Below are 17,528 nucleotides of genomic sequence, written 5' to 3'. Positions count from 1 at the left end.
TGAGCAAGTCACTTAACCCTCATTGCCCCAAAAAAAAAAAGACTTCACAAAGACATCCTTTGTGCAATAACCTTACTTAGGGATACATACACACACACACACACACACACACACACACACACACACACACATATATATATGTATGCATGCATGTATGTATATATACAGATGCAATACAAATCCATTAATTTGTATAGAGTCACTCATATTCATTTATTCACTCATTCATTTACTTATTCAGCAAACAATTACTAAATGCCTTCTTTGTGCCAGGCATCGTGCTAGGAAATGTGGACCCAGATAAAACAGAGTCTAGTCCTGGCCCACTAGAAGCTTACATTCTAATGACTGAGAAGAAAGAAAAAAGTCCACTGCAGTAGAGAGCTTTGGCATTTTCATGGAACTGAGACTATTCTGGCCTCCCACCAAACAAGTTAGAATTCTACCACTGGCTTCCCCCAGTATCTTAATTTAATAGAAATATTACATTATGAAGTCATAACTCACATAGTTACATAATATTTACGAACATAAGAACTCACATTGTGGGAACAGGAAGGGAGGGAGAGAAGATAGGCTGGCTTCCAGTAGGGTAAGAATTAAAATAAACTCAGAAGAGATGGAATTAATGGGACTAGGCTTGCAAGGCAATTGTCAGTTGTGGTATTCATTTTACAAATATCCAGAAGGTCTGTATTGTTTAGAAGTGAAGACAGAACACAATAACCTTTTCTCTTGACATATCTTACTAAATGCAATGTATCTGAGAAAAGAGGAGGATACCATTGCTCACTTTCATATTTGAATCATCTCATTTATTTATTTTTCAAACCTCCTTTACTCTTATGATGCAGAATGCTCTCAATTAGTCTGAACAAATAGGGGAGTACAAAATTCAGGGAATGATGTGGTTTTATTCCCAGCAAATACCTTTAGGTCCTCTTGCCCCATGGGGTCCTAGAAGTCCAGGCAAACCTGGTAAGCCCAGCTCACCCTGATGGAAAAAAAAAGGCAATGTTATGTTTTTAGGAAAAATCATATAAACATGCTATGTTTGTAATGATAGATGGCATGTTATCTTTTTTTTGTGTGTGTGGGGCAATGAGGGTTAAGTGACTTGCCCAGGGTCACACAGCTAGTAAGTGTCAAGTGTCTGAGGCTGGATTTGAACTCAGGTCCTCCTGAATCCAAGGCCAGTACTCTATCCACTGCACCACCTAGCTGCCCCTGATGACAAGTTATCTTAAAGGTATTCACACTTCACAGGAACATAGATTTTAAGCTGGAAGAGGCCTTTGAAGCTGCAGAATCCAACCCTTTAATTTTACAGATGAGGGTACTGAGGCATAGAGAGGTTCAATGGCTTGCACCCATTCACAAAGCTTGTAAGTATGTGAGATACAATTTGAACCCAGGTCTTAAGAAATCTAAGTCCATGCCCTATCTAATATGCCATGCTGCCTCCCAAATTCTTGTCACATTGGCCCAGAATTGAAACTAAGCCACATAGCGGGTGAATATTTTACCAATCACTCATCAATGATACCATTTTCCTTTAGGAAATTCTTGTACTGATAATAATCAGCAGAAATGCAATGCTTCAAAGAAATGCATATTATTACATGTGATTTAAAACAATTATAGCTAGGCTTAATGTAGTTACAAATCCAGGATCTCAAAATTTTCTTTAAATTCACTTAGATAATAGAGCAGTAGTGTCTTTGCATAGTTTGATTTGTAACTTGTGGAAGAATGAGTGTATAATTCATGAAATTGATCCAATCTCTGTTTTGATTTTTTTAAAAGATAATTAATCGGGCAGCTAGATGGCGCAGTGGTTAAGGCACCGGCCCTGGATTCAGGAGTACCTGAGTTCAGATCCGGCCTCAGACACTTGACACTTGCTAGCTGTGTGACCCTGGGCAAGTCACTTGACCCCGATTGCCTCACTTAAAAAAAAAAAAAGATAATTAATCTAAGAGTCATTCCCCAATTGATATATTGTCAGAGGATATGAATAGCCAGGCAGTTTTCAAAGAAAGAAACCCAGGCTATCAATAATCATGTGAAAAAATGCTCCAAATCACTAATAATTAGAGAAATGAAAATTAAAGCAGCTCTGAGGTTTCACCTCACAGCTATCAGAATCACAAAGAAGACTAAAAAGGAAAATGATCAATATTAGAGGGGCTATGGGGGAAAAGGAACACGAATGCATTCTTTTTTTTTGTTTTTTGTTTTTTTGTGGGGGGTTTTTGTGTTTTTTTGTTTTTGCAGGGCAATGGGGGTTAAGTGACTTGCCCAGGGTCACACAGCTAGTAAGTGTCAAGTGTCTGAGGCCAGATTTGAACTCAGGTACTCCTGACTCCAGGGCCGGTGCTCTATCCACTGTGCCACCTAGCTGCCCCCTATGAATGCATTCTTGGTGGAACTGTGACTTGGTCTATATATTCTGGAAAGTAATTTGGAACTAGGTCCAAAAAAGTCACTAAGCTATAACCCATTGACTCTACACTACCGCAACCAAGCTTATACCCTAAAGATTTCTTAGAAAGAAGGAAAGGACCCAAAGGTACAAAAATATCCACAGTAGCTATTTACGCAATGAATGGTGAAGAATCAGAAACCAGTGGTGCCATCAGTTGGGGAATGAGTAGACAAATCAAGGTACATGAATGTAATGGAATTCTATCGTGTCATAAGAAATGACAAATGGGAGATTGCAGAGAAATCTGGGAAGACTTGTATCAACTGAAGAAGAGTGAAATGATTGGAAATAAGACAACAATTTATGCAATACCAACAAAAATGTAAAGACAAACAAATTTGAAAGCCTTAAGAACTCTGATCAATGCAATGGCCAACCATGATCCCCGCCCCGCCCCCGCTCAGGATTGATGATGAAGCCTGATGCCCACCCCCTGACAGAGAGGTGTTGGACTCAAGATACAGAATGAAATAAACATCTTTGGACATGGTCAATATAGAGCCTTGTTCTGCTTCTCTATACATATTTGCTATAAAGGTTTTTTTTTTTCCTTTCTCATAGGGAGAGGGGGTAGGAGGAAGAAAAAATAAATGCTTGTTAATTGAAAAAACCTAAAAGTTACATTTAAGATAATCACATTAGCTTACATTGTATGTCTTTTCTATATATCTTGATTTGGTACATGAGCCTAAAAAATGTCAGCAATTGCTTTCATGAAGTATGATCCAGTCTTTCACTCTTACTGGCTGTAGTAATATGAAAAACTTCTCTGTTCCCAGGTCTAGCCTTTCTCACAACAGACCATCTGCTTTAGACATCTCCCCACCCCCCCTTACCACTTCTCTAGACCACCCCCCTGCCTACCTATTTTGGAATATTTCTTGATAGGAATGTCCAGCTTCCTGGCTAATTTGTGCCTATCTACCCATGACATTAGAACTGGTAAAACAGTCAGATGTGCCTGAATAAGACTCTACTGCTCTCTGTAGAAATCTTAGCCCCCTTTCACATTGGAAAGCTATGTGGGAATGGGCCCTTTTTGATCTGAGAGAAGGGGTGAGTGTCTGGTAAAACCTGGATGCCATGCTTCTAGCATAATCAATTATCCTTTCCTCTTCTTGTCTTGGCCTCAACCCATGGCCCTAACTCTCCTAATGGCTAAGTCAAAGAAGTCTAGGATATATCCTGCTGACCCCTCCAGAAACCCAGCTGTCACCCTGTACCCTTGACTCTCAGGTAACAATGATCCTAATACGTTTTTGTTCTCTCTACCTTTGCTACACCCTTCTTTCCCTCCTAATACCCTTGCTTGTCTCAAGGTAAGTCATAAGAGCTTTCCTTGGGGGAGTTAAAACAAGCCCCCAAAAGGCCTATTGGTTCTAGCACCACTGACTGTCATGTCCTACATGGAAATTTCTAATTCCTTCCAAAGTAACAACGATAGACAGGGATGCTATTCTATCTGACTTCCCAAGAGATGATTCTTCTCATGACTAAAAAAATCAGTCCATGTGTCTGTTATACAAGGTATGTTATTAGATACTAAACCAGCTAGAAACCAGCATTTCTGATACCCCTGCTACCAAGGAAATAATCAGCAGAAACTGTAATCGAGTCATTGAATTAGAATAAAGTTGCCAGAGAATTATGGTTTATTAATCCTCTGTGGCTATGGATTTTATCTTTTTAACATTTTTTTTCTGGGTTAGGGGAAGAGAAAAATAATACTGATGGTTTTACAGTATTCATTTATATATTCATCCCCTTTCATACCTTAGGAACAAGAGCTAACAAAAAACATCCAAGATGGCATGAGTTAACTGTGATTTCTGATGAATCAATAGGTCCCTCTCCCCCAATATTATGTCAGATAAAGTGTTTCCTGATTCCCTTCCCCCCTCCTCATTTTATGGTATAGCTTACCTGGTCCCCTGGAATACCTGGGAAACCAATCATTCCTCTGGGCCCTTGAGGTCCTGGGAGGCCTGGGAGTCCTGGAAGTCCCGGATGACCATTGGTGCCAGGATCTCCTCTCTGAAATCCAGGTAGCCCATCTCTTCCTGGAAAGCCTTTCATCCCTGGGATTCCGGTAGTCCCTTTAGCTCCTGAAGATACATGAGGAGATGAGAGTCTTGAAGTGCCAGATCAGCAGAATTCGGGCTGGAAAAGGCCTTAAGAATCACCTACTCAACCAGTCAACAAATATTGACCAAGTGCTTCCTATGTGTTAAGTCTGAAGATAAAAAGGAAGTGTGTATGTGGGTGGGGGGCAATTCCCTGTTCTCACAGAGTTCACAATCTAGTGGGGGAAACAATGCACAAATTCATATAAACAAGATACAGACAGGGTATATTCAAGGTCACCAACAAAGAGACATCACTATTATTAAGGAGGATGGGGAAAGGCTTCCTGAAGAAGGTGAGATTTTAGTAGGGCCTTGAAGAAAGCCAGGAGGCAGAGACGAGGAGAGAGAGAATTCCAGGCATGGGGGATAGCCAACAAAAGCTTGTTGACTGACTGACCGATGTCCCTCAGCCTCAGTTTTTCTTATCTGCAAAAAAGAGAGGCTTGAACCAGGTGGCTTCTGAGGTCCCTTGAAGCTACAGACTTAGAATTCTATGATCCTCACATTTTTTTGAGGCTATCAAATTGGGTTTTTTGTTTTGTTTTTTTAGTGAGGCAATTGGGGTTAAGTGACTTGCCCAGGGTCACACAACTACTAAGGGTCAAGTGTCTGAGGCCAGATTTGAACTCAGGTCCTCCTGAATCTGGGACTGGTGCTCTATCCACTGCGCCACCAAGCTGCCCCCGAGGCTATCAAATTGAACCCTTCATTTTTCAGGTGAGGAAATAGTGACTTGATGTTAATGAGACTATTCTGAGCTTTCTTTGCATTCAGTGAGAGATTAAGCTTCAGAATTTAAAAGATAATTTGACCCACTACATGACCCCCACAGGAATCACCCACAGCCATCAATGTTTACATAATTGCTAGCTGCTCATTTTAACACTAGGTCCAAAAGGTGATCAGGAAAGGAGTGAGGACAAGGACATCTGGAATGAGTGTGCATGCCTCATCATCAACTCCAGTTCTCAATTTCCCAAACCGTAAGAGCATACGGGCTTTAGGAGAGAAAACTGTCAGATGGGTTCGAACAACAGAGAAATATAGCAATAAGAAAATGTCACTTGGTTGATTATAATTTCTTTTTATAGAGTGATGACCTTCTTGTATTTAGCAATAATACCAACATCACTGGGAAATGGTTATGAACTCCATATCTTTAGTTGGCCATACGTAGAAACTCCAGGATATTTGCCACGGTTAAGCAAATAAACTTATCTTTCTTACCTTTTTCTCCTGGGAATCCATATCTACCAGGTGGCCCGGGTTCACCTTTTTCTCCCTTTCTTGGAATTATGGAAAAATCCCCTTGATCTCCTGGATAGCCTTTTTCTCCTTAAAACAGCAATAAAATTCACAAGTAAATAAATATAGGCGATCTTTAAATCACAATATTTTATTCCTCTCCAATCATGTTCCTGTTACTAGCTAGAATGATTATATGTATTAGTTTGTTTCATTTAGTTTTATGTATTTGTACTAGAGGAGGGGAAATCATTGCTACTTCCATTACAACAGGTTTGGACATAATTTTTAAATAGCCAGTAGACCTGAAAAAATTCTGTTTGGTCTATAAAATCTCAATTTTCCTGGCTCACATTTACCAATTCCACGTCCTCTTCCTAGTCATTTTCATCATACTGTTTTCCTTATCACTGGGCTAAGAGAATGGTTGCTTAATTGTGTCCAGCAAAATACACCCTGGAATTCCCCATAAACACAGATTCCCATGACGACCAAACAAAAAAGAGAGGAGAAAAGAGAAACAGTGCTAAAACCTGGTTTTCATTAAGCGTGCCCTAAACATGAACCAAGGCTTGTCTTCTTGGTGGGAAATGCATTAAAACGTAGGTAAGGGGCAGCTAGATAGCACAGTGGTAAAGCACCGGCCCTGGAGTCAGGAGTACCTGAGTTCAAATCCGGCCTCAGACACTTGACACTTACTAGCTGTGTGACCCTGGGCAAGTCACTTAACCCTCATTGCCCTACAAAAAACAAAAACAAAAAAACAAACAAACAAAAAAAAACGTAGGTAAAGAGTGACTTCTTGTCTCCTTGATATTATGTAGGTGACTCACTGGCTAATAAAACAGAAAATAAGAGTCAACCTAAGCAACTAAAATGGAATAATAGTTTAAAATAGAATATATATTGCTGTTGTTTTTTTAGTCATCTCCAACTCTTTGTGACCCATTTGGGTTTTTTTTGGCAGAGATACTGGAGTGCTTTGCCATTTCCTTCTCCAGCTCACTTTACAAATGAAGAAACTGAGGCAAACAGGGTTTTGCCCAGGGTTGCATAACTAGTAATTGTCTGAGGTTGGATTTGAACTCAAGATGAGTCTTCCTGACTCCAGGCCCAGCACTCTTTGTATGCACTATGGCACCAACCAGCTGTTCCAAATTGAACATAGAGACAATAAAATGAATTCATTGTTTCTGAATTTGTTTCTAGGAACTATCTAACATCTTTCAGTATTGGGGATAAAAGCAGATGTATATGAATCTTCCAGTTGCAAGCCCAGTGTGGCTCCCCAAATTATAATGTAACTGGGAAATGTTTAATCAAGTAAATAAAAATACAATACAACATAGATAATGTTAACTTGTGGTTTTCTAAGTAAATATGCAGCCCCACTGAGATCCATTCCCATAGGAGTATGACTCCACAGCCTAAACAAGTATGTGAAATGTGAAAATTAAATAATTAATGGTTCCATCTATGTTATGGCCTTAAGAGAGGCTCAGAAGAGTTAGGCTGTCCATGAGCACACAGCCAGGTCAGGGGTGGAAGATGAGTTCTTATTCCAAGCCCAGCACTCTGTCATCTCTTATAGAATATATTTCAACTAAAGTGTTAAGAGCTACTTCTAATAAGAAGGGTAGGAGATGGTGGATAGAGTAGCTATGGTATTGACCTTGAAAACAGAAAATATCAGTTCAAATCTTGCCTCAGATGTCTACCAACCATGTGGCCCTGGATCCAGGAGGACCTGAGTTCAAATTTGACCTCAGGGGCGGCTAGGTGGCCCAGTGGATAGAGCACCGGCCCTGGAGTCAGGAGTACCTGAGTTCAAATTCAGCCTCAGACACTTAACACTTACTAGCTGTGTGACCCTAGGCAAGTCACTTAACCCCAATTGCCTCACCAAAAAAAAAAAAAGAATTCAAGCAAGAAATTCTGAAATGTAAATCAAAATAATGAATCACGGAGGAAACCAAGGGTTCAGAGTCTGATTCTGATGAATTAAAATGGGGAATGTTTTTTATGATTTCAGGGTATGAACCGTGGTGAGGAAACTCCATCCAGACTGACTGCATCAACCACTACCGCTTATAATGTTGCTGAAAGCACAGGGAGGCTGTGAGTTGCCCAAGGTCATTCAGTCAGCATTTGTCAGGGGGGTACTTGAACCTGGGCCTTCCTGATTTTGTGGAAAAAAGAGAGCGAAATACTAATAAAAACACTTACCTTTGGATCCCGGCTCTCCTGGTTCTCCTGGAAGGCCACAGTGACCCTCTTCTCCTGGGTCACCCTTTCTACCTGGAAGTCCTATTTGTCCTTTCCTTCCTCGCTCTCCTGGAAAGCCTGGGATACCTGGCAGGCCTTGGGCCCCTGGGAGGGTTCCATGGAATGCCGAAGAAAACATGGAAGTATTTTTGAGAGAGACTCTACTGAGATCAAATAATAGCTAAAAGAATGTGGGGGGATAACTTGAACAGGTGGAAAAGGATGAACTATACCTGCAAATGAATTTGGTTAGGCTCGAGACAGAAACATGACTGTGGCTTGGATTTTGTTACCTACAAGCAAAGAGTGGCCATTTTTCCATGAGGGATCCAGGCAAAAAAGGACATTTCTGTGTCCATTAGAATGTAATCTCCTTGAGGGCAGGGCCCATACTTTTGCATTTTACTACATCTGTGGTACTTAGCACAATGCCTCTCAAATAGTAAATGCTTGTTTTTTTTTTTAATTTTGTTTTTGAGACTGTGTCTTCTTATCTTGCCCAGGCTGGAAGTTCAGTGGCCATGCAAAGGCCCAATCCCACTGCTGATCTGGATGGAAGCTTTGACCTACCTTGTTCTTCTAGTCTGGGAGAGGTCACTCCTTTTTAAACAGCCTGGTGACCCTCTGGTCTCAGAGACTCACAATATGAGAGTCAAATTTAGTGCAAAAACCCAATGTACTCTGTCACTCCTCAAAGAACTCAGAAATCCCAAGCTCAAGTGATCTACCAGCTTCAGACTCCCCAGCAGCAGTCCACTTTGTCAGGCCCTCACTATGCCTTGTCCTGACTTTTCTTAGGGATCCAGGAAGACACTGCGAAAACACAGCCATTGATCTCCATGTTTCCAGAGATGCTGGGCAATAGTCTGGGAAAGCCATTTTCATTCTGTTGCAAGTTAGAGTCACTTGGGTACATGATGCCTATCAGAAGGGGAAAGGGAAGGGGGGTTCTTATTTATGTCTATTTCCCATCGCCCCTGTCCCACTTCCAATACTATCAACCCCACTACGTTAAATAAAGGCTAAGGTAAAAATAATTTGGCTATAATTCTTTACTGCCCACATATCACATATGAACATTTTATGCTAAATTCTGGTTCTAGAGCTCACGATAAGGAAAATTACTATGGCCTCACTTCAAAATTGTTCAAAGAACCTTGTTCCATTATCTTAGACCTAAGTCATCCTTTGACCTAGAGGTGTCTACTCTGGGCATCCTTAAATTTCATATCCCACTCACATGAATAAGTTAGACCCACAGGAGGAGGCAAGACTGTGGAGACGAGAAAGGAAGGAAAAGAAAGAGAATGGTACACCAAATCTGAAAAAAAAATTGAGTCTATTGGGATAAAAAAAAATGTGAATTTGGCAGTGGAGTTCAAAACCACTGCTAGCTGTTTATAAAATATAAAAAATTGAAGAAAATCAATAAAGCCTACCTTTTGGGCCTTGGGAGCCTGGAGAGCCATTATCTCCACAGTGACCTGGATCTCCTTGTGGTCCTGGGGGTCCAGGAAATCCTGGAAGTCCTGGAGTTCCTGGGAGGCCTTTCATTCCAGCTGGTCCAGGTGGACCTCTGTCTCCTTGGGGACCTTTCGAGCCATCCAACCCTGAAGAAAACCACCATCTGATCAAACTTATAAGGGCACTGTATATCAAAAGACTTTATTCTCTTTTATTTTATATGTGAGCAGAAGAGTTCCCAATAAACCTTAAATTATGCCTCTATGACCATGAAAAGAGAACGAGGAGGCTCTGCTAGACTAAATGCCAAAAGGTCCTGAACATCTGATCAAGATTGATCACACGAGCTGACTTTGCTGATCCAAAGAACAAAATCCCTAATCAAGACTGATGTCATTGCTCAGAGGGGACAAACAAAGATTACCAAGAGGAGAGTTTGAAAGAGGGAAAGGAAATTGGGCAGAGGAAACAACGAGCTATTCACAATAGGCACTTGGCAAATAATTAGAACAAAACTAGAAAAGAAGAAAACTTTCCATTTGCTTCCTGGGATGGGTAGAGGGTGGGGTGATGCTGGATCTATGTATAAAATCTCAGGAGGGCTTTGTAGAAACTCAAACAGTATCATGACCACAAAGTTCATAGAACTGAAAATAGGGTTTAGAAACTGAAGGTACCTTAAGGATCATCTCATCTTTTCATTTTACAGATGAGGAAACTGACACCAGGACAGCTGAGGTCACCTGCCTGAAATCACACAAACAACTAGTAGCAGGCATCTAGTTTGTTTGGTTTTTTTGGGGGGGGTGATGTTTTTCGGGGCAATTAGGGTTAAGTGACTTGCCCAGGGTCACACAGCTAGTAAGTGTCAAGTGTCTGAGGCCAGACTTGAACTCAGGTCCTCCTGAATCCAGGGCCAGTGCTTTATCCACTCTGCCACCTAGCTTCCCCGGGCACCTAGTTTTGGATTAATAGTTCTTTTTGTTTGTTTGGTTGGTTTTGGTTTTGGTTTTGGGGGGCAGGGCAATGAGGGTTAAGTGACTTGCCCAGGGTCACACAGCTAGTTAATTGTCAAGTGTCTGAGGCTGGATTTGAACTCAGGTCCTCCTGAATCCAAGGCCAGTGCTTTATCCACTGCACCACCTAACTGCCCCCTATGTTTTTGTTTGTTTTTGATTCATAGTTCTGGACCCTAATACTAGTGCTCAATCCACCACCCCATTTGACTTCTCTGTTAGCATGCTTTCTATGGGCCTTAAACCTCCAATTCCCCCAGCATGGTGGACAGATTATTACAGAATAGAGTCTTGGAAGATATAGCAAATTCCCAATTAATGTGAATAAGAAATCCTTCAAAGTGGTCACATGTATTCAAATTTGTACTATTTTAAGTTATAATTATGTAAAATATGATAAATGGTTCAAGCTTAATGGAAACATGTAGCGTGAATTCAAATGTGATCATTTCATGGGATTCATTATTTGCGCTAATCATGGCCAGGCCAAAGGTCCTTCCATAGCCACCACTCCCCAATACATTTTGGGGATGGATACATGTTGGTAGACATATGATATTGATTGATATATATGTGTGTGTGTGTGTGTGTGTGTGTGTGTATTAGCAGAATATAAGCTCTTTGAGAGCAGGGAACATCACACTTTATTTGTATAGGGCCTGATAAATAGTAGATGATTAAGAAATGCCTACATATTTATTGCTGTTATGATTTGTGAATGGACTTTATTTTCTCATGTGAATTGGGAGGGCCAGCTCAGTCTGAATTCTATATACTTTATTGTTGTATTATCATACTTTTGATTAGTTTCTGCTTTGAAAGACATTCTCAAGTCTGCTTAGCTTCTCTGCTACTTTTCTTTAACTCATATTTCTCTTCTCAGTCCAGATTCTATTTAATCCCATGATCCCACTATTTTCATTTTATCCACGTTGTGGCACAACTGTTTCTGCACGTTTTCCCCTCGGAATTATAACAGTAGGGGAAAAAGATGAAATTGTATTTTGAACTGACTTGCTATAAAATATTTTGGATGCAGGACAATGTAGACTGTGTACTTCTTAAGGGGAGAAATCACATCTACTTTAGAAAAAAAATTCTCCTACAATGCCTAGAACAGGGTTGCAGGTACACGATAACTCTTTGTTACTGGATTTATGGAAGAGGGAGAATCACTATGAATTTTGCCTCCCTGCCTGTATATTTCCCCAAGCCTGAAGTCTTAAGAAGGGAATGTCACTCAGGGAAGAAGAGGTCCCCTAGAGAGAGCAACTGAGCCTACTGCAGCTGGGTCACCTCTGCCCAGGTGGGTATGAGTACCCATCTGTCTTAGCAGATGTATAAGATGGCAGCAGGTAAAAAAAAATTAGGAAGGGGATGTTAGGGAGATGTTTCTCCTGCCAGCAGAGCACCTTGCTATGGTTCTTCTAGATGCTTTGATTTATGGCTCTTATTAAAAAGAAACTAGGTGGCGCAGGGGATAGAGTGCTGTGCAAGAGTCAGCGAGACTCATCTTCTGAGTTCAAATCCAGCCTCAGGCACTTACTAGCTGTGTGACCCTGGGTAAGTCACTTCACCCTGTCTGTCTCAGTTTCCTCATCTGTAAAATGAACTAGAGAAGGAAATGGCAAACCACTCCAGGATCTTTGCCAAGAACACCCTTAATGGGGTTATGAAGAATTGGATACAACTGGAAGAAAAAATAAAGGACTGAGACTCTTGTTAAATAGCACAGCGAAGCCAGTATTTAATAATGTTGTGAATATCAAGAGAAATGTGAATAGCAGTTTTCAGTTAATTTGAAGAGTCTAAAAAGAAAGTGCCTTGATTGTACTATTGGGCTTCCAATGCTTTTAAGAAATACACATAGGAGTGGATAAAGCACTGACCCTGGATTCAGGAGGACCTGAGTTCAAATCTAGTCTCAGACACTTGACAATTACTAGCTGTGTGACCTTGGGCAAATCACTTAACCCTCATTGCCCCACAAAAAAAAAAATACGCATAGGGGTTCAAAATGGCTCATGAGAGCCAACTGTTAAAATTTTCAGTGTAAGCATTTACACTTCAGAAATCAGCAAATGCTAGAAATCAGGCCTTGGTTTACTGTTTTGTTAATTGTCTAGACTTGAGAGAGTGATGAAGTGAATATTAATAATACATATTTAACTTAAAAGTGTGTCAGGTATACTCTTTTTTTCCTCAGAGAGCTGATGGTTACATATTTACCAGCCTACCCCTGGATATACGTGTTTAAATCTAAAAGTATAGGGAAAGCAATAAGTATTTTTCTTAGATTTGTATTCCCGATTTTCAAAAAAAAAAAAAAAAGGGAAGTGGAGTCAACAAGTTATAAAACAGTAAGCTTAGCTTGTCTGACTCTCAAAGTAGTGCTGAAGAATTGAAATACAAGATAAATAGAGAGGACGTAAGAAGGTACTTAGCTTTATCCTGATAAACCCAGTTTATCAGGCCCTTAGAGATGAAATCCCAAATTACTGAAAAAGAACTGGCAGACTTTTATTGATATAGGAGTCACTGTCAGTGACCTTTACAAGACCATGGAGAAAGGGAGATGTACTACAGGGCTGAAGATGGGAAAATATTGGCCCTATTTTTAAAAAAGTGCAGCAAATATAATCGGCCAACTAGAGATCATTAAGTATGACTTTGATTCTTGTAGGAAAAGTGAAGAATTATAGACCAGGTAGAAGTATTGTTGGGTGGTTGAGTTTGCAGCTGGTTGAATGGCCAGATCCACAGAGCAATTATTAGTCTTTCCATGTTCATTCGAAATAATGTTTCTGGTGGAGTGCCCCAGCAATCTGTATTTAATCCTATAATATTTAACACTTTTTAAAAAATCAAATGATTGGGATGGAAGGGCAGGTGATATGCCGGACTAGGAATCAGGAAGACCTAAGTTCAGATCCCTACCCTAATTATTTTAGTAGCTGTGTGCCCATGAGCAAACCATGCAATTTCTCTGAGCCTCAGTTTCTTCATGTGCTAAATGGGAATACTAACACCCATAATCCCTACTTCCTATGTTATGAGGATCAGATGAGATACTAATGTACGGAAAGTACTTGTCAAACTTTAGGGTGCTATATAAATGCCGGTTATCTCATGATCTCATTATCATGTTGTTCAATGATGATCATATAGAAACAATCCTGGCAAAGTTATTATCCCAGGGACTACTGCCCTAGTAAATGAAATGGCTTCTTTGTGTAATTGAATAAAAGTACTGGGATGTCAGCGCATTTTATAGAAGCTCACTGAGAGAATCTTTGGGACACATCCAATAGCAGACAGGAGGATTACTTCCACTAGGTTTTTGTAGTTTGAAATCTTTTCATTCCATATAATTTGGAGATCATGAGAATTTGGTATGTCAATACATATATTAAAATGTTATTAAATTTACATGAATCTGTGTTATTATTATTATTATTATTATTAATATTATTATCAGATTTTCAGATGACTGAAAATTCCTTAGAATAACTAACACATTCGATGTCAGAAAGGTCTTGAATGGCTGCAGCACTGGGTCAAATCTATTAAGATTAAATTTTTTTGTTTGGTTGGTTTTTTGCGGGGCAATGGGGGTTAAGTGACTTGCCCAGGGTCACACAGCTAGTAAGTGTCAAGTGTCTGAGGTCAGATTTGAACTCAGGTCCTCCTGAATCCAGGGCCAGTGCTTTATCCACTGCACCACCTAGCTGCCCCCAAGATTAAATTTAATAGGAATAAATGTAAAATTTCACACAAGTTCAAAAACTCAGCTTCACAAGTACAGTATGGAAGAAGGTAATAGCAGTCATCTGGAAAAGATACAAGGGTTTTAATGAACTTCAAGATTAATTTAAATCAACAGTATGATATGGCAGCCAGAAAGGAGAATGTGTTCTTGGGCTCTATTGAGGGTCATAGTATCCAGAATGAGGAAGGTGACCGTCCAAATGTACTCTGACCTAGCAAGGTTGCATCTGGAGTATTCTGCTCAATACTCTTAGTAGTGTATCTGCTCAGTTCTGGACCCACATTTTAAGAAGGACATCAATAATTTGGAGAATCACAAGGAAAAGGGTGACTGGAATGGAAAAAGGCCTTGATATCCTGCAATATGAGGAAAGCTTGAAGGAACTGGGGAATTTTATCCTGAAGAAGAGAAGCGCTAGGGAGAACTTAACAGTCTCTAAATATGTCAAAGGCTTAGATGTGGAAGAAGGGTTAGATTAGTTCTTCTTGGCACCAAGAGACAGAAGTAAGAACAGTAGATGGGGTTGAAGAGAAGCATATTTGGACATAATACAAGGGAAAACTTCATAATAATCAAAGCTATTCAGAGCAGAATGGCTCCCTCAAGAGATGGTGGGTTTGTCCTCACTGAAGGCCTTCAAGCAAAGGCTGGATAACACCATACCAAAGAAGGGATTCTTATTCAAATATCATTTGGGCTCTATGGACTCTGAAGTCACTTTTAGCTCTTAGATTCTGTGATTTTTGAGTATCTGATTTCATTTTGTTTTAGGTTATAGCCTTTCCCTCTCCCCCCTGTCCTCGTCCCTACCTTCCTAGCATTGGGTCCAAATTTAATATGAGGAGAGTTAATTGGGTGGCTCGCCGTAATATTGGGGTTCAGAAGATAATGAGGGATCTCTAGGTCAAAAGTTTCCTCCCTTCCAAATTGCCTTTTTTAGTTATTTCTCCCAGGCCAATAAGAAAGGAGATTAACAGCCTCTTTTCCACAAACAAATCAGGTTTTATTAATGGGAATAAAATATATAAGGTGAAATTAATAAAGCCAAGGACAAGGGAGTAGGGGAAGAGAAAAATGGATAAGCTCCCTGGCTCTAGCAAAGACTGACTCAGTCCCCAAACTTGCTTCTAGCTCAGCTAATTTGAAAAGCTGACCTCATTTCTATTAACTCACCACCTGGGGTCTGTAGTTTCTATAGGAGTCAACTGTGCAGCCCCTCTCCTGTCTGCTCTCAGAAGCCCACCAAGAGGAAAGAGAGCTCCCAACCTCAGCGTTCTCCTTTTCTACTTTTTCTCTCCCTCCCCTAAAAGGGAGGTCTTTCAAGCTGGATGGCTGAGAGTGGTCCCCCTGGTGACATCAGCAGTATATGACACTCAGGGCAGGCCAGGTGTGCCCCATATCTAATCATCCCAAGTAGGTGCTTAGTCAGTTCCTCACACAATACTAGATCAATCAGGTGGGACCCCTGGGCATCTGCCAAATTCCATTATTTTATCACACTAGAATCTCCCTCAAAATTTCAAAGATTTCAGTTGCCTTCAATTCAAAATTTTTATAGCACAGTCCTACTTTGGTTCAGTAAACAAATGTAATCAGGATGTCTGTCCTTTTGGTTGGTAAATGGGTGGGTAAAGGTACCTGGAGGAAGAAATAAGGTGAAGACACAGATAGAGCAGGGGTACGTTTGACTCAATATTCTATAAATATTTGTTAAGTTTCCACCATGACCAAGGTACTTCCATAGGAACAAGATCTCAAGGAGCTGATAATAAAATTGGAATAAAATATATAACCAAATGATTGTGATACAAGGCTGACTGTGATATGTGTGAAGGAGAGACTCAGGCACAGTGTTATGAGAAATCTGAAGATTGTTTGGTGCAAGGTTGAGGGGAGGACCAGGGAAGGATTTTTTACAAAGGGAGGCACTTGTACATGCATGGACACAGGACAGTGCAGGGCAAAAAGCAGGGGAAATTAAGTTGGAAAGCAATGCATGAAAGACAATAATATGAAATTTAGCTAGAATGCATGGAGATGGGAGAAGGCAGGTGAGAACAGGGGATAGAAGTGAATCTTATTTATCTCAAAATGGTCCCATTTCATCCCTGTGATCATCTCCAGGTCTATTTATTGCATTCTCTTGTGATAAATACCCCTTAGTTTACCAATCCAAAATCTGATTGATTTAAGGAAGGCCTCCCAGGAGGGGCTCGCCCTGTCTTCTTGCTAACATTCACTCACCTGGAATGCCTGGTGACCCAGGGAGTCCAGGTTGCCCTGGTAACCCTGGAAAGCCTGGACATCCATGGCCTGGTAAACCTGGGTTACCAGGCGGCCCGACATTCCCTTCTCTGCCTTGATGTCCTTTGATGCCAGGTAATCCTGGAATACCAGCTGTCCCTGAAATGACACGATGCTTTTCATCACATAAAACTCTTCATATTATTGAATATCAAAATACACATACCTGAGGTTCACTGTTACTTTGCTTCTCACTATTGTGTGACTTTGGGAAGTTACCTCTCTGGGCCTCAGTTTCCTTCTCTGCAAAATGGGGATCCTAAATACTAGTAGTTCCTAAATCACAGGGTTGTGCTACAAATGAGATGATATATGCAAAAAAAAAATAACAACCAGCATTTATATAGTGTGTGATGGCTTGCAAAGCACTGCACATATGTGATTTCATTTGATCTCCTGCATGAAACTATGACCTCCTTGAAGGCAGGAATTGCCTTTTGCCTTTTTTTTTTTTTTTTTTTTTTTTGTATCTTTCGTGCCTGGCACTGAGCTAAGGTCTGGTAATAAATGTTTATTGATTCAATGATTAATCTTCATTTTACAGATAGGTAAACTGAGGCAGACAGAGGTTTGTTTGTTTGTTTTTTAAATGGCTTTCCCAGCATCACACAGCTAGTAAGTGTCAAGTGTCTGAGGCCAGATTTGAACTCAGGTACTCCTGAATCCAGGGCCGGTACTTTATCCACTGCGCCACCTAGCCACCCCCATGAAGTACAATCTGAACTCAGGTCTCCTTGACCCAAGGTCTTGCTCTCACTTAATCTCTCAGTGTCTCCAACCAATTTTTGGGAGAATTTTTAAAGTATGTTAAACACTGTGTTTGGTATACTTACAAAAAAAATATATATATA

General features: G+C 40.4%; 1 protein-coding gene across 1 annotated transcript in view; it reads right to left on the bottom strand.

The window, feature by feature from the left end:
• COL4A4 (collagen type IV alpha 4 chain) overlaps positions 1-17,528 on the bottom strand; it is a 159,695-nt gene that overhangs the window by 48,353 nt on the left and 93,814 nt on the right. Inside the window, exons 29-34 of the mRNA XM_043995203.1 lie at positions 16,618-16,776; positions 9,564-9,734; positions 8,086-8,229; positions 5,842-5,949; positions 4,412-4,593; positions 931-994 (exon numbers count right to left, since the gene is read on the bottom strand). Of these exons, the coding sequence (XP_043851138.1) occupies positions 931-994; positions 4,412-4,593; positions 5,842-5,949; positions 8,086-8,229; positions 9,564-9,734; positions 16,618-16,776 (828 nt within the window). The remainder of the gene's footprint in view (positions 1-930; positions 995-4,411; positions 4,594-5,841; positions 5,950-8,085; positions 8,230-9,563; positions 9,735-16,617; positions 16,777-17,528) is intronic.

This window comes from Dromiciops gliroides, chromosome 3, assembly GCF_019393635.1.
Source record: "Dromiciops gliroides isolate mDroGli1 chromosome 3, mDroGli1.pri, whole genome shotgun sequence".
Classification (NCBI taxonomy): domain Eukaryota; kingdom Metazoa; phylum Chordata; class Mammalia; order Microbiotheria; family Microbiotheriidae; genus Dromiciops; species Dromiciops gliroides.
The sequence above is the reverse complement of the archived record's forward strand: the minus strand, read 5'-3'. Positions and strand labels throughout refer to the sequence as shown.